The 21,963-nt window shown below is 36.6% G+C and overlaps 1 protein-coding gene across 2 annotated transcripts in view; it reads right to left on the bottom strand.

Moving 5' to 3' along the window:
- ITGA1 (integrin subunit alpha 1) overlaps positions 1-21,963 on the bottom strand; it is a 156,780-nt gene that overhangs the window by 101,970 nt on the left and 32,847 nt on the right. For both annotated transcript variants that reach the window (XM_077752498.1, XM_077752499.1), the window contains one exon: positions 162-282. In XM_077752498.1, the coding sequence (XP_077608624.1) occupies positions 162-282 (121 nt within the window). The remainder of the gene's footprint in view (positions 1-161; positions 283-21,963) is intronic.

Genomic DNA, 21,963 nt, shown 5'->3' with positions numbered 1-21,963 from the left:
TAACTGGGTCAGTTTCCATTACCGAATGTTAAGACTGTATTTTCTACCATACATAATTCATTCTGTTGAAGTCTCATTCACAAAACAGACTGTAGCTAATAATATTTTCCATTCTCTTGGAAGAAAATTAAACAACAACACAATGAAATCAACCAGCTTACCATTTTCCTTCTTCATTTTCATATTGTTGAACAGTGTATCCAAACATGTCTTCTACCGGGCCACTGAAAGTCACCGCATTTTTCACATCAACATTGAATGATATGCAGAAGTCTAGAACAACTTTAAAAGGGAAACAAAGTCCAGTTACACAGAGTTAACTAGGATTCCACCATGTTTTGAATTATAGAAGACATGATTAAAAACTGTTCTCTTATTAAAAAGAGCAATGAGGCGCAAAAAATGAGAACTGCAAGAAAGGTCTATGATATTAACTGTATTACTGACTTTAAACCAATATCACAACTGAAGAATTCAAGTACTGACATTCAAACAAAATCCTATAGTAATTTAGTAGCTATACCATTCCCAAAGCTTGTGATTTCAGGATGTGTGAGAGAGAGCTGGCAGAAACTCATGCATATTTGTGCCTAACGGAGTTACAGATAGCTTTCCAGTAATGAGCCTTACAGGGAATCATGGCCACTAATGAAATGTAAACAACTTCATTTTCCTGTTGTGACTATGCAAGTATCACCATTTAAATCTTCAGAAGAGGAAGCTTTCTCCTTGCTGCTTCTAAGGGAAAAGCAAGCTGATTGTCTCCACCCAGAAATGGCTTCCTAAACAGCCCTGAGATTTGCTCTGCTTCCCTCTCAATCAATGTGCTAGAATCTCCTTATAGTGTTGTTGGTGGTGATAAACACACAGGTTGCTATTGATGATATACCTAAGTCAGATAACATAGTTAAAGAGTTATGCAGTGCCTGGCGCATATTAAATAATCAATGAGGGTTAATTCTCTTCCATTTCCTTGTAGTTCCGGTAATGAAAACACTTTACAAGTGAGACTCTCTCCTAAAAGAGTTCTGGATGGTGCCAAATTCCATGTTTGGTACTAGCTTTTAAAGTATACTTGTGAAGTTACAAAGTATTCCCCTCCTAGATGTAATTAAGAATTCTTTCCAAAGAGCACTCCCTTATAAAACTACAAAACATCCTAAGGTACATTCATAGGTGATTAAATTCAGTGTCTTTTGTTAAAACCATGCTATAGCTGCACACATCCAGAAAAAATCTCTTTTCTTACTCATTATAAACTCTTCTATAAATATAGTCTAAATCCAGACTCAAATTCATTCTATACTCTAATTCATTATCCTCAAATTTTAAAATTATTCAGTGCTTCTTTTTTGCATAGGATTGTACCTAATTTACAGAAAAACTTGTCTTAAAAATATATTTATATATACCTATTTATTAAAAAGGATACTTATGTATACCTATTTATAAATTTGTACTTGATCTTGCCAACTGGAAATAATCTTTTAACTACTAAACCATTCTCTTTCATTTTTTAAATATCTCTCATTGAAATAAAATTATTAAAAACTATCTTATTTACACTGTAATGATCTGTGTGTGGTTTTCTTCCCTTAGATTGGAAAATTCTTAAAAGCAAGACTCTCTTACTCATCTTTCTTATCCCTTCCCCCAATCTAGCACAGTTCCTTGTACACAGATGGGCAATAACATATTTGCAGAATGAACACATCGAAGGAGAAAGTGTACCAGCTGAAGACAGAAGTGAACTGGCAACTACTTCATTTAGTTCAGAAAGACTTAATGGAGGTGGAAATTTTCAAGTTAGATTTTTAAAGACAGGGAGAGAGGGAACTTGGCAGTGAGAAGAAAATATGTCCCAAGGATTTGGGAGGGTCTCTGCAAGTAATAAGAAACAAAATGGGACAAATATGGTTACAAAAGCATAGAGAGATTTGCCTGGCTGGCGTGGAAGATGAAGAAAAAGAGTGGATGGGTAGCATAGGCCCATTTATGTACATTTCCTGCTCATACTTACAGTGTGATGAAGAACAGCTGGTTACCATCTTAAAGACAGTTTTAAACACAGTTCACTCTACTCTAGACTAAATAGTACATGTTTCTACCTTTCTCTCACTGGTTTATGTATTTATTTTTAAGTTTTTCAATAGATTTTTAAAAATTTTTTAAATGTTTATTTATTTGAGAGACAGAGTGAGAGACAGAGCGCAAGTGGGGTAGGGACAGAGTAAGAGGGGGACAGAATCTGAAGTAGGCTCCAAGGCTCTGAGCTGTCAGTGCAGAGCCCGACACACGGCTTGAACTCATGAACCATGAGATCATGACCTGAGCCAAAGTTGGATGCTTAACCGACTGAGCCACCCACGTGCCCCAAGATTATTTTTGATATGAGAGATACACAAAGTAGTATGTGTACAACAGGACTTCTCACCTCTAGTGTTATTGACATTTTGAGTCAGAAAATTCTTTGTTATGAAAGTCTATCCTGTGTATTGTAGCAGCATCTGTGGTCCTTGTCCACATGATGCCAGTAGAACTGCCTGAATGTGAAGATCGCAAGTATCTCCAGACACTGCCAAATTCCCCTGGGACCAAAATTGCCCAGGTGAAAATCGCTCTTCAATAGATAAGGACCAGAACACCACCAAGGATGTTGTTGAACAGGATGGAGAAACAACTGGCCTGCAGACCAGCAGCATCTGTATCACCCAGAGCTTGTGAGGGATCCAGAATCTCATCAGGTTCCACTCAGATTTCCTGGATCATTATCTCCATCCTCACAAGACCCCCAGGAAGTCCAATTCCTGTGAAGGTTTGAGAGGAACAGGTCTGTAATATGGTACCCCTCTTTAATAATGTTGATGCAGGTAACATAATTTACCTAACTTGAAAGTACTCACCATCCTTTAAACAAAAGGGGGAGGGGATTATCTTTAATCAGGATCAAGTTCAGCCCTCTTGAAATATTTTTCCAGCACCTTATCTTTACTATATGTTCTCCCAAAGGCCATTCATTATACTCCTCAACATAAGACCAAGAGCTTTTGGTTTCCTTTCTAGGCCTGTTTATTCCACATGTTGTGTGGAATGTCCGGGGGTGTGTGCTGCACTTTTTTTTTTTTTCATTTCCTGTCCTCAGAATTCTACAGGCAATTTGCCCAAACTGATTGTAAATCAGTCTCTTTCATGTTTGCTAAGGCACCACAGAGCCTGAAGCACAGGAGATGACATAAAAAAATAGTTTACATCTTGTTCTTTTGATTTAAAGGAGTACATAAATAGTGAAAGCTTCTTGTGACTTTGAGTTCGATGTTCATTTTGTTATACTAAGTTGTCTTGCAACTTTCTGTACCAGAGGTAAAGCAAAAATCATACTTATTCTCCATCTGAGCCAAAAAACAAAAAACAAAAACAAAACTGAGGTGGCTTTAGTGTCATATAGGATGAAAATGATGAGAAATAAAACATAGACAATAGTCAGATGTCAAAATGAAATTCTGGTTTCCATGCGGCAGCAAAAGGGATTTTTCCCTTAATAAGGACAACACTGTGTACTTACTATGTGTTGCTCTTCACATGCTCCTTCTCATATAATTTTCCTACAACCCTATAATTAACTAGTATTACTATCACCACTGTATAAATGAAGAGTAGGAGGCTCAGGATAGTGGAGAAATTTGCCCACATTTCCTCAGGATTCCCAAACATTCACCTTAATTCGATATCTACATCTTATCACTAAAACTGAAAAGGGCTAGTAGAAGGTGATGCAGATCTGGGTCTGAAAGAGAGGCTACTATTAGTTCATGCAATTACATTCTCCTGAGGAGCAAAATTAGGGAAGAGGCTCTTCTAGAGTGGCCATGGCTAGGGAATTGAGGATAAGGAGAAAAATTGGAGTAAGGAGAGAAGTCATGGCCACAGAGCTCTAGAGAAAGCATCGTGAGGGACTTCAGTCAAAACATTCATGTTTAGGTAGAAAAGAAATAGAAAGGCTTGCTCTCTTTCAAATATGGGTTGTATGTATTACATATCTAGGGACTGTGAGAAGGTAGGAAGATGAGGAGAAAGATGAGATTGTTAGTTTTGAACGGTATCTCTTGTAAAAAAAAAAAAAAAGATCATTTTGCACAATTTCTTTGCCCCAGGATGGAATTTGATGTGTAAGACAACTAAATGAGAGAAAGAGAAAAAAGAAGAGAGGGAGAAGTAACCTACAATCATATGGTATTTTCTGCTTATAAACATTTTGCCACTTACAAACATTTTCATGTAAAAAAGGTGTTGAGCTGGACAACAAACAAAGAAGCTTAGGCAAAAGAGCAGTGATGATTCTCTTCTTGTGTGTTAGGAAACTGGCGCTTAGAGGCATTAAGTGTTTGGCCTAACATTAGGCTGTGTTAGTGGCAGAGACAGACTTCAACATTCTGAGGTCTTCGGAGGTCAAATCATAGACTTTCCATAACAACAGTGCTATTGAGGTGGTCAGATTAATAAAAATAAAAATAATAACCCTGGTCAAGAGAACTCTCAAATGGCTCATGAGAGCTCTTAATCATCTTGTAGCTTTGGAGTATATGAAGGTAAAGACTGGCAGGAAAAGCTGAATGAAGGAGGCAAAGTCTGAGCATCTCCCAAGGGCACTGACCCCTGGTCAAAGAAGACCTCCCTCCTCCACACATCCTCCAAGTTCTAAGAAAAGTCACTGCAGCCTTTTGATTTTTTGCTTCTTAATGAAGGTCTTTCACGGGGTAGTCCAGAAATTCTGATCTAGTAATATCCAGATTGAAGCATTTAATAGCTAATTCAATTTTGAATATTTAAAATTCTAAGCCCAAGGAAAAATCAAATGAATGGTGACTAGGGATAGATATTAAAATGCTATTGTTTTTTTTCAACAACTTCTTACACATTTATCCAATCTAGAAATAGGGGAAATCATGGTATTAACATTATAGTTATTGTTTTTAAAGATTAAAATATCATAACATTAAGATGGGAAATAGTAATAATTGTGTTATTATAGTTGATAGTTTTCAGAGCCAATTCTTTAATTGTATGGAAGGATACTGATCTTTAGAGATATATGAACCTAGGTTTAAACACAGCCCTTTTGCTTATACTTTGTATGTAATTATTCACATTTCTTCAACTGCTCCACAAATGTTCATCCAGACTTTGCCTTAGGTTGAATGCATGCTAGGTCCTAGAGATAGGGTCATAAAAAGATGGTGTTTCTGCTTTCAAAATACAGTAAGTGATTTAAACTTCTATCAGCCTCATCTTATGATATTTAAAATAAGCTTACACATGCTTTATAGGGATTGGTTGCTGTGAGATATACAACTTATGCATGTAACAACAGAGAATGCTCAATAAATGAGTTAACTGTGTTTATAAAAGTAGAATCCAAAGAATCAGTTTACCATCTGGCAGCTAAATTTTCTTTTGGAAGAGGATTCCCCACCCCCATCCTGATGATCATTTGTACCTTGAAAAATGATACATATGTGTTATATCAGTGGGACAGGACAGTGGGTTCATTGACTCATTTCCATAGAAAATTTCCTGTTTCTAAACTGGCTACAATGACATCTGTAAAGAAAATCTAAGATGAGGGCATCAAGCCTTCCAGGTGAAAGAGCTGGCCGAGGAGGAAGAGTGCGGTGATTCTTGTACTTCCAGTCAGATCTCTTGGATTCTCATCTCAGACCCTCAAGAGGTGGTAAATATTTATGATACCACCCAGGTTCTGAGCCAATATCAAGTCAAGGTTTCTCTGACTTCAATGCCAATCTACTCTTCTCTAACCTACTTCAAAGATTACAGGTGTATTCCAAGGACAGGATAAGCCTGAAGTGACTCTTCCAGTAGACTCATGCCACACTAATAGAGTCACAGTCTTTAGCCCCCTGAGAATCAGATAACATACCTAGCCAGTGCAACCTCTGTGTATAGAGCTTCAGAGCCCCCATACTCCCCAAACTCCAATGTTGGTACAACCTGGGTGCCTCTTATATCTCTTGCTGTGCCACAGGCTCTTGTTGAAGAGTTCATCCACCCCTGCTCAAGTGGATATAAACTCCGAAAGTTATATATGCTCACTGTGACTACTGATGTGATACATTAGGTATTTTGTATCACTTCAAATTTACTTTTCTTTCTCCCTAAATTCAAATAAAATATAATCACTCTGAGACACTTCAGGGGGTGGGAGGAAAAACATTCTAATGATAAGCTAGTGGAAGTTGAAAGCCCTTTTCCTCACTTGTAATGTATAATGAAACATCTTTATAATATCCATGCTATAAATCTGAAATTTTAATTAGTAAATACTCTTGGTGGCTAAGTGAGTTGGATTCAATTTTGGTGTACATGATTACCTTAAAAGATGAAGTATGATTTATAATGTAACTGGGTCTGTCCTAAAATATTATAGTACAACATAATTCTAGTTGATGTGAAATCCGAGATGATTATTTTTACAGCGCTGCAATCTTGAGAAGGGCAAGACAAAGAACTCCAATGGGGAAGACACAGGAAATAAAAATAGAATGAAACCAACAAAATTAGAGCCTTGATATAGAATCAACACAAGTGTTTGGAAATGGCATCATAATCTCAAATACAGGAAACTATATTTTCTGGAAGAAATATCATATCTAACTCACTGTCTCTAAACAATGGAAACTTCCCTATACAGTTATGTAAGAGGAAAGTCTGGCTCAATCAATCCCACCATTCAGGGCTCTTTCATCAGAATGATGTAATATGTAAGCAAGATATCTACTGGTATCAGCAAGTCCAGAAAAGCCAATCCAAATAAACACCTCTATGTTCAAGCATTTTCCAAGTTTCACCCTGGGGGGCTGCTTTTTAACTTCAGTTTGCTGTAGTAAGTGAATTGTTTTGACTTTAGTGCTAATGTCCTGTGGGCCTCCAGTTAATACAAATGGTATTTGAGCTTCAAAGTGAGTGTGTGTTTATGTGTGTATCTATATATGGCTGTTGGGAAGGAGACAAGGAGGGCTAATTCTTGGCACATAGTAGGTGTTTAATACAAGTTTGTTAAATGAAACAGGATGGAATAAACAGAGAAATGAAGATTTCTCATATAAAGGTCATTCTGGCTGTAAGAACTTATACCCTTTTGTAAGTGCTGCCCAGAATATTAAAACTCCAATGGAGTGTTTCCCAAACATCCTTTGTTAAAAATCCCCCTTTTAAATTTTTCTGCATAAGTTTATTCTTGCACAGTGTTTATTTTCCTTTGTAGTATCTACAGACATCTGCTCTTTTCCCATATCCTCCCACCACAAATAATTGCCTGCTCTGCCAGCTCCACTCAGACTGTCCCTTCTCCTTAAATTCTTCAACAGTCTTAGTTTCCCAACACCCCCACCCTATCAGCATCATCTTCTGGCTCCGAGTTTTACAGGATAAAAAAGCTGCGGGACCTCAGGGGTTCCTGGACCTCACTGTGGGAAACAAGGCTCGTGTGTTTGTGCAAGCAACGTGAGCACAGAACTCTGGTCTCCAGCTGCCCTGGCATCCTGGGAGCTGAACTCATGAATTTCTGTGGCTGCACAGCATGGAGCGCTGCATGGGGAAAGGCGAACTACATTTCAGAGCAAGCAGGGTTGCATCCTATTCAAGTATATTATCAGAAATGGGAGATACAAAGTCTTTGGAGGTATAGAAGTATGAATGGAAGTTGTTCTTTTGTTAATGAAAACTTTTAAGTGGATTTTATTCACTTACATATAATTTCTTCTCAGTGAGACAGTGAGTTAGGTTGTTTTTGTTAGGATGTACAACAGATACTTTTGAGGCCAGGAAAGCAAAGAGGTAGTACGCACCATAAAATAAATAGTTTTCAATTTACCTAGTGATTTTAACTGGCAATTTCCAAATCCTGGCAGTAACAGGTTCCATTATTGATTCTCCTATAGATTCAATAGGACAATTTTTCTGGATGGTTTAGGTGTTGGCTTTTGAAATCCATACACGTGTCTAAGTGTGAAAGATGTGGTTACTACTTTAGTTATTTTTATTACTTCACTGGGACAGTGAATTTTAGTTTGTTTGTTAGTGTGTGTATTTAATAGCTCCAATGGCAGTTAGGAAGTTCAAAATAATTCATATCACTGTGTATCCTACCTCTTTGCTCTCCTGATCTATGAAACTACCTCTTGCACACACTAGCAAAAATAACCTTAGGACAGGCAATGTGTTATTGGCTCATATATATCACAGAGAAGAAATTTTATGTAAGATAATAAAATTCATTGAAAAAATCTGTAAATAAAAGTACAACTTTTTATTCAGGTTTTTCTCCTTAAGCATCGATGGACACAATGCATATGGTATCTGGGTAAGATGGGACTCTGAGATTGAACCAATAGCGTCTCAAAATGTGAAAAAGGATTAACCAGTTACCTAATGTATAAATGATATAAAAAAAACCAAAAGGCATTCTCACTTAATTGTACAACTTGTAGTTTAGAAATAAAATAGTTTAAGTGAAAACATACTGCACGTGTAACAATAAAATAAAATAGAAATGAGTGGAAAAATTCCAGTATGTGAAAAAAATCAGTTAAATTAAATTGTGATTATTTAGATTGGAAAATAATTAGTGGCATTTTGAATGACTATAATTGACTATCTTGACTTTTTCAAAGAGGGAGCATACCTGGACTTAACTTTTATGCAAGTTTCAAGAACACAGTCAACACATAAAATAAAGTCTACGTATATTTTATTTTGCCATCCACCATAAAGGAGTATTAGATTTAACTTGCTTTAACCTTTTATTTTTTTGTTTGCCATATTTCTCAGAAGCAGGAGGCAAAGTATACAGATTTATAACATTTCTATTTTGATGGAATAAAGTTATCTAAATACTTTCTGGTTTAACACACAGGTGATCAATCATTGCCATTAATAAATTAAGGGCTTCATGAAGATAAGTAACAAAATAAAATACTATGCATACTCCAACAGCATACCCCAACCAAAAACAAAGTCCATTAAAAAAAAATTGGTCATCCTAGAGTTGCCCTGTAGTTTTAATTGGCAATTTCAAATTGCAGACACTAAGAGATGTATTACTGATTCTCAAAAACTATGTAGGGTCAATTTTCTAGATGTCCCTAATAATACACTATCACTTAAACAAAAAATGATTCTTTATACTTTTTCTCTCCATTCCTAGCTAATTATCATAGCTAGTTTTCATTTTATCATTCATTTCCAAACATTTTCTTCATTCAAAAGCCTTTTGGGGGCACCTGGGTGGCTCAGTCGGTTAAGGGTCCGACTCTGGCTCAGTGCATGATCTTACAGTTTGTGGGTTGGAGCCCCACGTCGGGCTCTGTGCTGACAGCTACCTCAGAGCCTGGAGTCTGCTTCAGAGTCTGTGTCTCCCTCTCTCTCTGACCCTCCCCTGCTCACACTGTCTCTCCCTCTCTCAGAAATAAATAAAACATACAAAAAATTTAAAAAAAAAAGCTTTTTGGTACCTGTGCTCAATTTAAAACTTGTTCAGTTTGTCAAGAGAAAATAATGGAGGCCAAATGCATATTTACTTGTTATTTGCCTGAAAAAAATGGAAAATAAATCACAAAGTATTTTAAAGGGCGCTGGGGTTTGTTTATAAGAAATGAAGAAAAATCTCAGTAGCCTGGAATGTTGAACTATTTCAGAAGGCAAGGGTCAATAGAATGTGTGTTTTCTTTTCAGAGGGAAGAGATAACTTGATGGTGCTTTCTTTTCTGTTTTGAGATAGCTCTAAATTTTGTTTTCTTAGTTATAATTATTGTTGCTAAGACCATGATGATCCTTCAGCACTAAGAACATTAGTTGAGCAGTAATGTCTTTGAATCCAAACTCTATTCCTATCTATCAGCAGCATCTTTTTACATTCTTTCCATTATCTGGTAATTGAAGTAAATACAGATGTTATAATCAAAATTTCAAGAACTGGTGGCCAATATTTTCTTTAAATGGAAGTATGTTGGTACTTAGAATCACAATTCTGGCGACTAAGTACTTGTTACATACAAGGATCTTGAAATTCAGGTAAAGGTTACCTCTGGGCTGGGGGCAAGAGAAAGAAAAGAATAGGATCCAAAAGGCAATTAAATTGTGGTTTTAACTTTATATATTTTTAGAAGAAAATGCTTACTTTCCATTCCTGATGTTTTCTTCCATGTGGAAGACCTGTAACCTTCTTGTCTGTATCTATATGTCCCACCCTCTTTTCACACTTACATAATTGGTGAGTTTGGAAAGAGAAGCTGTATGGGTAGCTCAGTCTTCTCTTACTCATTTTCTCTTGGAAGTGAAACTGCCTACAGAAAAACAAAAACTAAAACTAAACAATGCTTTGTTCTATTTGTCAGGCTCTGAGCTGGTGGTGGGGGGTAAGCCAGCTTTGTCTAAGGGTTAATAACAGGAATTTCATTCATCAGCTATGCTCCACTCCAATTCTTTGTCATTTCCCAGTTAGTTCTAACCTCAAGTGAGGATGGAATTTGCTCATTTTGGGGCTCTAAAAAATCCCAATAGTGTTTTATTTCTTATGAGGAATAAACAATTATGGGACAGTGTTAGATTTTGCAAATCTGGGTAGTGGATGCATTTGTGTTTGTTGTTATTCCTTTAATTTTAAAATATTTTAAAGTATTTTATGATAAAAGAACATAATTTTTTCTGTATAATTATTGTTATAAGTTTGAAAATGTGTTGTCATGATATAGCTTTTCTAATTCTTTTTTATTTTATTGATTTTTAAAATTTCATATCTTCTAACAAAGAAATTAGAACAAACAGAATGCTATTCTCATTTCTAGGAGCTGCAAGGAGACACAAAATAAAATAACTTGAATGGATAGTGTTAATTATCTTTATCATTTCCTATTTTCTACAATCCCTTCACTATCAATGACACTGAGAGGGGTGGAGGTCAGCAGAAGATATAAGAAGGCATGATTAGGATAAGGGGGAGATATGATAATTTCAGAGGCAGGCAAGTTGAACAAGAGTCTGATGGAGATCTTGCCAAAGATGATTTGCTATGGCAGCTGCCTCTCACATTCACACTCTGCTGAACATCATTGAGGGTTGACCTCAAGGGCAAAAAAAAAAAAAAAATCAAAGATTTTAGAAATGAGATTAATACTGGGGTACTTGCATGGCCCAGTTGGTTAAATGTCCAACTGTTGATTTTAGCTCAGGTCATGATCTCACAGTTAGTGAGACTGAGCTGTCATTGTGGAGCCTGCTTGAAATTCTCTCTCTCTCTCTCTCTCTCTCTCTCTCTATCCCGCCTCCACTCATCCANCCTATTTTCTACAATCCCTTCACTATCAATGACACTGAGAGGGGTGGAGGTCAGCAGAAGATATAAGAAGGCATGATTAGGATAAGGGGGAGATATGATAATTTCAGAGGCAGGCAAGTTGAACAAGAGTCTGATGGAGATCTTGCCAAAGATGATTTGCTATGGCAGCTGCCTCTCACATTCACACTCTGCTGAACATCATTGAGGGTTGACCTCAAGGGCAAAAAAAAAAAAAAAAATCAAAGATTTTAGAAATGAGATTAATACTGGGGTACTTGCATGGCCCAGTTGGTTAAATGTCCAACTGTTGATTTTAGCTCAGGTCATGATCTCACAGTTAGTGAGACTGAGCTGTCATTGTGGAGCCTGCTTGAAATTCTCTCTCTCTCTCTATCCCTCCTCCACTCATCCAGGGGCATCTGGGTGACTCAGTCAGTTAAGCATCAAACTCTTGATTTTGCTCAGGTCATAGTCTCTTGGTTCGTGAGATCAAGGCCCCCATCAGGCTCTGTGCTGGTGGTGCATTGCCTATTTGAGATTCTCTCTCTCCTTCTCTCTCTCTACCTCTCCCCAGCTTGTACTCTCTCTCAAATAAGTAAATAAACTTTAAAAAAAGAAATGAGATTAATACTTTAATTAGCCAAAGTTCACAATTTGTTTAACAAACACAGTGGCCTGAAAAGGAATTGACTGCTAGAATTTTCTATTTCCTTTCCAGTACTTGTCCACAGTCTAGTTTCTCTGACTGTGATATTTATATGGATATCTTTGTCTTCAGAGAGCTACAGACAATTCAAATCATGGAACTGAGAGTGATATTAAGAAAGAAACACATGTGCTGCTCCAGGAACTCATAATTCCTTATTCAGGGAGAAGTTTAACTAAGAAGTATGGAAGTAAGTCAGGTAACACTTACTGGCCATCTTTATTTCTTTAAACACTAGGCACTCAGGGAAGACATAAAAGAAACAAGTCATCACTCAGTTTAGAACTGTCCAATATGCCAGAGGTGTATGGAACATTACTTCTGAGAATATAAACACATAAAGATGGAAAGAAAAATGGCCAAGGAGTCGTACACTCAGTAAGTTTACACAGGATAGAGCAGGACTGTGGCAGATGAATGAGAATGTGTATTTGACAATTTTCCTCAAGTACTACAATTTTAGAAAGCTTGCCGACTTTATCATTTCTCTTGAAACTCTCTAATCTTAAATTATTATTTGGATCTTTAAAGGGACAGGGTTTAGTACAACAGAATCAATAGCAACAACAAAGACCATACCCACTGTCATCAATGGAACCTAATACTACATTTCCATCTAATGTCCCTGCCTCCTGGCCACAGTTGATTAACTCAACAGGGGTCAGTCTGAGTACTCAACTCTCTGATATCAGCTCGGTACCTTTTTTAGGCTCTTGTCCTGGTGGAGAAGATTATGGAACAGGACACTCAGGAACAGATATGGACTTGATTCTTGCCGGGAAGCTAGTTTATAGTGTGAGATAGCAAAATCCAGATGAAGGAAAGAGAGAGTTCTAAAATATAGAATTTAGAAGGGAACGGAGAGGTTGTCTAGTTTCCCTTCAGCTTCATTGTTCTGCTATGGCTGGGAGAAAAATGGGTAAGAGGAATGAGGCATGGTAGCTAAGAAAAACAGATGGCTATTATAGCCTGACTCAATGTTTCCTTCTTACTTTTCCCCTAAAAAGTCATTAAAAACTTTAAAAAGACAGAATAAGAGAAAAAAGTGACTGGGCCTGCTCTATATATACATTACAAGCATGTTAATACATGTCCATATGTGACAACATTCTGAATGTGTTACATTCATTTGGCACACACTAATAAATGCCATCAGGTGCAAGGTAGTGTGGAAGAGCTATGAGTGATTAAAAGGTGAAATAAACATTAGCCTTGCCTTCAAAGAGCTTTAGTTACTTGTGAGACGTAAGGCATAATCAAATAATTAATCTTATGAGGTTTAAAAAGAAAAAAATAATTCCAAGGGCCATAAGTCGTTGCTGTAATTGTGATTCCTGTAATTTGGATTCCAATTTTATAAATTCCAACAATCCTAGTTTTATTTTTTCTTTCCTATTTAAACATTGAAAAGGTCTGTGCTATCTACAAGAGAATAGGGGATAGATATCTTGGGACTTAATTTGGGTAATCCTTTATGTACCATGAAAAAGTGTGACACTTTTTTTAGTTTATTAGGCAGGTGATTAAATACGCAAAATTTCCCAGGAGGACTCTACATTTCATGTTAGAAAATGTTTTCAGTACTCTAGGCCTGTGTTCGAAGCATCACCAAAAGGTAAAAATAAAGTCAGATGAAAACATGACACAGAACTCACACTGACTTTCATTGCCCAGTCAGACTTAAAATTGAAACCTTCCATTAAGCAACATAAGAATAATTCATTTAAATACAGGCAAAAGGGCAGGGTGGTAGTGATGTCACTACAGAATAATTGCAGCTTTGTGTCAGGCTGATCTTATTAGGAGGGCAGAGCTGAATGAGGCACCAGCTTACCCCTCCCCAGACTGACACCCTGCCTGGCGCCTACAGTGAAAAACTACTAGGGTGAGTGATCCTGTTGTATGTCAGTTATTTCCCAGCCAAACCCTGAAGCATATTTTTCCTTCATGTCTTGAGTGTAACTACTATTCCATATGATGATGAAAGATCAGTAATATAATTTGTGTGGACACTTTATAAAATACTTGGCCTTTTACTACTTTAAAAATATAAAAGGAACTTTGTAAAAAATTTCAAAAGTTGGGCTTCCTTAAGTTTTAACTTTTTCTCAAGTAATGATTTTCTGGATGAACTCCAATCAGCTTAAAAATGACTGTTAAATCATTTTTTTAAATGGCCATCAAAGAAAGCACAGAAAAAATTTGTTTTTTTTTAAAGATATTCTCCCTAGTGAATAATTAGGACTTATTCAAAGCATTCATACAATGGAGCATATAAAAGCTTCCATAATTTACTTTTGAAGACATGTTTTATATAGTGGAGACAATTTGAGAAGGTGATGAATCAAAGTTTTGTTATCTATTTCTTAACAGATAGTACAATCCATGAAGAGAGAGAGAGAGAAAGAGAAAGATTGCAGAATAGCACTAGGGTCCCGAAAATAGGCTTCTAAGAAGCTTTTAGTCTTCTGAATAAAGCTATTGTTTGAATTCTTAAATTTGTATATTCTCATACTAAAACAACTTTTCACAAAAGTACTACAACTTATCAGCCCTTTTCATACTTATGAACTCAAATAACTTTTAATATATTGGGTCTAATGTCATTCTTAAGAAGAAAGGATTACTTCATTTACATATTTACTTAACTGATGCATGAAATGAGACCAGATGCCAGGGCTAAGTGTTAGGTATAATATGCCTTTTATACCCTGAATCCTCAACCAATTGCAAACCATACCAAAGTTGAGAATCACAATGGTCCAAAGCCACAAATCTCAACAAGAGCAATGATTTAATTATTGGCAATTGACAAAGGCAAAACAAACAAACAAACAAAAACCCCAAAAGATTATCATGTGTAACAGTGTGAATATACACAGAAAAATATGTTTTTGGATACTTTAATAGAGTCCTGAATTTGGAAATACCAAAAAAAGTGCTTTAGTATCTTAAAAGGTATTCTCTCTCTATGTGAATATGATACTGTTCACATTAGCTTCCTCTCAAAAAAAGAAAACAAAACCATACAAATGTCTTTCAAAAACCTTATTTGAAAAATTCTTTTCATGATCATAATTAGTGAAGACATTGTTTGAAGACTGATCAAGAATTTCTCCCTCACAGGGTGGCAAGTTTGTATGATTTTCTTTCTGTCCCTAACCTATAAAACTTTTGTCACAAAAACTCAGATTACTCCATTTAAAAATTATTTACCATTTATTTTCTTAAAAACTTAAAACAAATTAAAGCATGACACTGCTTCATGCACACTTCATACATGAATTGTGTGCCCTCAAAAATATGTCCAAAGTCCCAACCCCTGTTTTCTGTGAATGTGATCTTATTTGCAAGGAGGATCTTTGCATATGTAATGAAGTTAAGGATTTTGAGATCATCTTGTATTTAGGTTGGGTCTAAAATTCAATGATTGTTATCCTCAAAAAAGAATGAAAAGGGAGATTTCAGACACCTAGAACTGAAAACATAGAGGAGAAGACCATGTGAAGACATTTAGAGACTAAAGAAATGTGTCTATAAACCATGAAATGCCAAGAAAATACAGGAGGTACCAGAAACTAGAAAAGTCAAGTCAAGAGTCTTCCCTACAGCCTTCAGCAGGGGTATAGCTTGATTTTGGACCATGAGAGAATACATTTCTGTTTTTCTTTTAATTCTTTTTTACAGTTACTTATTTTTGAGAGACAGAGAGAGACAGAGCACAAGTGGGGGAGAAGCAGAGAGAGAAGGAGACACAGAATCCAAAGCAGCTCAGCACAGCTCAGCACAGAGCCCAAGAAGGGCTCGAACTCACAAACTGTGAGATCATGACCTGAGCTGAAGTCGCATGCTTAACTAACTGAGCCACCCAGGCACCCCTCAATTTCTGGGTTTTTGTTTTTACTTTTTTTTCTTTTTAGTTTTACCAACAAAGGATTGACATACAACTTGGTACAAGTTTAAGCTGTATGGCATAATGATTTGACTTACATATGTCATGAAATGAGTACAAGTTTAGTTAACATTCATCATATATATCATATTATATATATTATATAAAGAGAGAGAAAAGAAAAAAATGTTTTCATTGTGATGGAAACTTAACAGGATTTGATTTACTCTCTTAACAACTGTCATATATACCATACAGCAGTGTTACCTACACCCATCACGTTGTGTATTAGCTCCCCAGTACTTATTTAACTTATGACTAGACCTTTGTACCTTTTGACCATTTTCATCAAATTCTTTCTCTCCCCCCTACTTGCTACCTCTGATCTCTTTTTCTCTGAGTTAGGTTTTGTTTGGTTTTGTTGTTTTAATATTCCACATACAAGAGAGATATTGTCATACAGTGTTAGTCTTCCTCTGTCTGACTTACTTCAATTATTATAATGCCTTCAGGGTCTATCTATATTGTCACAAATGGCAGAATTTTGGGGCCACTTGGATGGCTCAGTCGGTTAAGCGTCTGACTTTGGTTCAGGTCATAATCTCCTAGATCCTGCAGCCTGCTTTCGATTCTATGTCTCTCTCTCTCTCTCCAAAATAAATGAACATTAAAAATATTTTAAAAAGTAGTAGAATTTTCTTTTTTTTAGCTTATATTTCAGTGTGTGTGTGTGTGTGTGTGTGTGTGTGTGTGTGTGTCTATCACATCTTCTTGGTCCATTCCTCCATATGGATGCTTAGGTTATTTCCACATTTTAGCTATCATAGATAATGCTGCTATGATCATGGAGGCACAGATTATCTCTGACATATTGTTTTCATTTTCTCTGGATTCGCAGATGTAGAATTGCTGGATCATATGGTAGTTCTATAGTTTTTAGTTTCTTGAGGAGCCTCCATACTATTTTCCTTACTAACTCTACCAGTTTACATTCCCACCAACAGCACACAAATGTTCCCTTTTTTCCACAGCCTTAGCAGCATTAATTATCTCATGTTTTTGAAGGTGGCCAAAATTTCCGTTTTTTTTTAAGCCACCATATTTTTGATAATTTGTGACCCAAGGAAACAAATACATTCAGAAAAGGTCACACATCCTGATTTTTCACAAATGTACATAAGGCACAAAGTAGCATACCCATGTAACTGCCATCCAAATCCAGAAAAGGAACATTTCTAGCACAAGTGAAGCCCCTTTGGGTCCATTTCCTTTACAAATAAGAAGAAACTCAGCAACAAAGAGGCAAACAGGCCAATTAAGAAAAGGGCAAAGTCTTTTTTTTTTTTTTAATATTTTTATTTATTTCTAGGAGAGAGAGAGACCGCGTGAGCAGGGGAGGGTCAGAGAGAGAGGGAGACACAGACTCTGAAATAGGCTCCAGGCTCTTAGCTGGCAGTCAGCACAGAGCCCGACGCGGGGCTCGAACCCACAAACCACGAGATCATGACCTAAGTGAAAGTCGGACGCTTAACCGACTAAGCCACCCAGGCGCCCCGAAAAGGGCAAAGTCTTTAATGTTTATTTATTTTTGATAAAGTGAGAGAGAGAAAGCATGAGCAGGGGAGGGGCAGAGAGAGGGAGACACAGAATCTTAAGCAGGCTCCAGGGCTCTCAGCACAGAGCCTCACAGGGGGCTCAAACTCATGAACCATGAGATTATGACCTGAGTTGAAGTCGGACACTTAACCAATTGAGCCACCCAAGCACCTCAGGGCAAAAGGCTTTAATAGACATTTCTTTAAATCACTTATACAAGTGGCCAATAAACATATAACGAGATGCTAAACATCATTAATTATTAGGGAAAAGTAGATCAAAACCACAATGGGATACCACTTCACACTAAGTAGAATGGTTATAATAAAAAACACAAAACAGAAAATAAATTTTGGCAGAGGTTTGTAGTAATTGGAATCCTCATATACTGCTGATAGAAATGTAAGATGGTGTACCAGTTCACAGATGGTGTACCAGTTCACACAAAAACTTGCATACAATTGTTCATAGCAGTGCTATTCATGACAGCCAAAAAGTGGAAACCCAAATGTCTATAGCTGGTGAATAGATTAGCAAAATGTGATTATTCATACAATAGAATATTATTCATCTATAAAAAGCAATGAAGTACCGATACAAACTATAACATGAGTCAACCTTGTAAACAGTATGCTAAATGAAAGAAGCCAGTCAAAAAAGGCCCCATATTGTATGATTCCATTTATGTGAAATATAAAGAATTGGCATATTCATAGAAACAAAAAACATGTTTGTGGTTTCCAAGGCCTGAGGGGAGGGAGGAATGGGAGTGATTGCTTCATGGATGTGAGGTTTCTATTTGGGGTAGTGAGAAAGTTCTGGAACTGGATAGACAGTGGTAACAGTTACACAACATTGTAAGTGTACTTAATGCCACTGAACTGTAACTTTAAAATGGTTAAATGGTAAATTTTATATATATATATTTTTTTACCACAATAAACAAAATACAAAGCATCTCAATTACCCACACTAAACATACAACCATATGGTTTTTAAAATTAAATCTTTTATTTTGAAGTGCTTGTAGATTCATAAACCATTGTAAAAGTATATAGAATTCCCATGTACCTTTTATTCATTGTGCTTTTTAAAGAATCTTCAATCCTTATTTTTCCTATTTAAAAAAATAAAATACAAATACTTTTCCTTGGTGGCTAATACAGCATTGTGTAATTGGGCATTCTGCAAATTGGGCTTCCTGCCATTACATTAGGTAAAAGTACAATATGTTTTACTTAGTTACTTATCAGCCCATTAGGAGAGAACAACTTTCCCAGCTATTTTATCTTTAATGGGAGACAAAAGGAAACACAAATAAGGACAGATATCAAAATTTGGATGACTAATGTACATATTCAAATGTATTTTCACAAGTGATTTATGTTGTGTGTGTGTAATTTCTTTTTAACTCATAGAACAACTCATAGAACAAAAAGCATGGTCAGGGCTGAAAGAAGAAATTAGGTCACAGACCATTAAGTATGAAAATATAAAAACAAATAAAGCACTTAAGGTAGGGTACATTTTCTTCAAGCTATAACTTTTCAAACATCTGACATACCATCGATCTGGGAAGAGTAGAGCATGTCAATGATATTTTATATACTTATGAAATCAATTGCCAAGGGCTGATGATCTGTTTAGTTTCTTTGTAAAGCTACTGCAGGCATACAAAACTGTATTCTATTTTCTAAGCATATGAGAGAAATGAAAAAGAAATGGTGAAAGCACTATTCAGCCTTTCCCCTTGCTTTTCTCATGTTTTCTTCCTGATCTTCAATTACTTCTCTTCCTTTGCCTTGTTTCACCACTCTGTGTTGTCTTCTCAGTCTCCATTGGGATATAAATGCCCAACCACAAGCTAAACGTTGACCAAGTAAATAAACACTTAACTGGTTGTGGCTTCTGCCTAAGCAGGATCATGAGATCAAAACTACAAGTAGAACAGATCTCTGGAGTTATATGACCTCAGTTTTCCTAAAGCAGGAAAAGACTGGGGTGTCAGAGAGAATAAAATAGCCTTTAATGTCACTCAAACTATAAATGCATACAGTTAAATGTTTATTTGTGATTAAGTATCTTTAATCAAGTAATGGAATTGATAGTGTTATGAATATTATCTATAGGCTTCTCATTAATTTTGAAAATGACAGTCTTCTCTAATATTTCATTGATCAAAAGTAATTTGAACTGGCCTCAAAAATATTTACCCTCTTTATTAATATTTGTATTTTAAACAATTCTGTACTTTTTACCATATTTTTACTATATCATATTTCTACCATATCATAAATGTTTTTTAAAAATTTATGATAATTTAAATTGCTTAAATAGAAATAGCAAATGATGATGCTCTACATCTGAAACTAATATAATGTTATATGCCAATTATACCTCAATAAATAATAATATAAAATGCTTAAATACTCCATGAAATCAGGTGCTACCATTTTGATCATTCAGTTTGTATCTAGCTCTAAGGTTTGTCTAAGACTCAGAAGGATCTCAGGAAAGCACCACTGAGAGACTTCAGTTACCATGAAGTTCTTCAGACCTAGCTCTATGTAGCTCTCCTTCGAACACACACTGAATAAACTCCAGTGTGCCCTTGAGGAATCTCAGAAGGCTACAGCTGGAAAAAGCCTTATTTAGTTCACCTAATCAGACAGCATCCTGAAATAATGACAACATGGAGGCCCAAGCAATTAAAATAACTTGCCTAAGACACCATGGCTAGTTTACTGATGGGACCCAGAGATGACAATTTCCTTGCTCTTCATGGAGTTCCCGGCTCTATATCTCATACTATGGAGCACATGAAGCAATGATAAGGCATCTTCACTATGCACCCCTGGGATGTACTTACAGCTCACACAAAGCAGAAAGACTAGACAACCAAGCCTTTTCAGACTTGTAGCTGTGTTTCCACTGGGTAAAACAATGTCACAGTTATAGGCTAGAATAGGGGAGGGATTGGTAAGGGAGCAGAATCAAGTGACAGACTTCCAGATGGCAACAGGGTCAGGCCTGTTGGCCAGGAGCCATCCAAGTGTCCACTTTTCTGTCTAGAGCAGCCAGGGTACTGAGCTGCCAGCTATTCTAGGAAACTAAGAAGGCTGCTGCCTCTCTGGGATGGAGTGAATTGACTGGTCCCATCCAGCCCAAGCTGAAAAGAGTTCCTACACCAATTGGAGGAAAAGGGGAGAAAGGTGGCTGGAGGAGGGCTGGGTTTCATCTTATTTATCTCTGTATCTCCAGGGTCTTGCATAAAATAGGTGCCCAAAGTATGTTTGTTTGAATGGAATAACTAATCAGAGCCAGAATTTTGTTACCAGTCTATCTTAGGTAAAATATTTCTCTCTTCTGAGCCTCAGTTTCCAACTCTGTCAAGTATAAATGCTAATAATAATGATCCTTGCATTATTATTCTGGGATTGAAATGAGATTCTGTATGTAAACGTCATTTGGGAACTCCAAAGCACTCCAAAATGTAAAGGATAAATGATCGGCAAACTGCTTCCACATGGAAACTTTTCATATAGTCCTGGAGCCAATTTATTGGCATTCTACTATTCCACAAAATGTATGCATTCAGAGTCATAAGAATACAGGCATGTCTATTATAATGTGATATAGCCATTCCTAAAACAAATCTCATGTTTTCCACAAAGTCATATGTGAAAAAATAGAGCTTGTGATAAAAATAGATTTGGAGCAGCCTACTCAAAACCTACACAAACTTTTTAGCCAATAACAATCCAAATAAAAATACTAGCATGGTTTTAAAGGCATGTTAAATTCCTAATGAATAGGGGTACCTGGGCGGCTCAGTCAGTTAAGCATCCAGCTCTTGATCTTGGCTCAGGTAATGACCTCATGGTTTGTGATTGTGGGGTTGAGGCCTGCTGTCAGGCTCTGTGCTGACCTACACAAAGCCACTTAGGATTCTCTCCCTGTCTCTCTGCCCCTCCCTCCCTCCCTCTCTCTCAAAAATAAATAAATAAACATTAAAAACATTCCTAACAAATTAATGTTATGCTAAATATAAGGGCTTCAATGGAGGAGTCAGAAAATGTTGAGGTTGTAGAGTTATGCAGACAAGGGGAACATGAACTGAACGTGGAACTGACCATTAATAAATCCTTCCAAGAAATCACATCTATGGCAAAAGTAAGCCAAGAGGGAGAAAGGAAGGAGAATGGACATTGCAACTTGCTCTGTCCAGCTCTTGGATTACTTGGCATTGGTGGCATAAACATTTATGGTGCTGGGGGAATTGTCATGTGTTAGAGCAACACCATTGCCCTATTTCTCAATTACATATGAGCTAATCAGCTTACAGCAAGATGTACCTGAATAAGATAACTTTATTCTTGTTTTAAGAGTTTCAGTAGGGCCATTTTCATTAAGAATGCG

This window comes from Crocuta crocuta, unplaced genomic scaffold (assembly GCF_008692635.1).
Source record: "Crocuta crocuta isolate KB4526 unplaced genomic scaffold, BGI_CrCroc_1.0 scaffold181, whole genome shotgun sequence".
NCBI lineage: Eukaryota > Metazoa > Chordata > Mammalia > Carnivora > Hyaenidae > Crocuta > Crocuta crocuta.
Note: the sequence above shows the minus strand (reverse complement) of the source record. Positions and strands in the feature narration are given on the sequence as shown.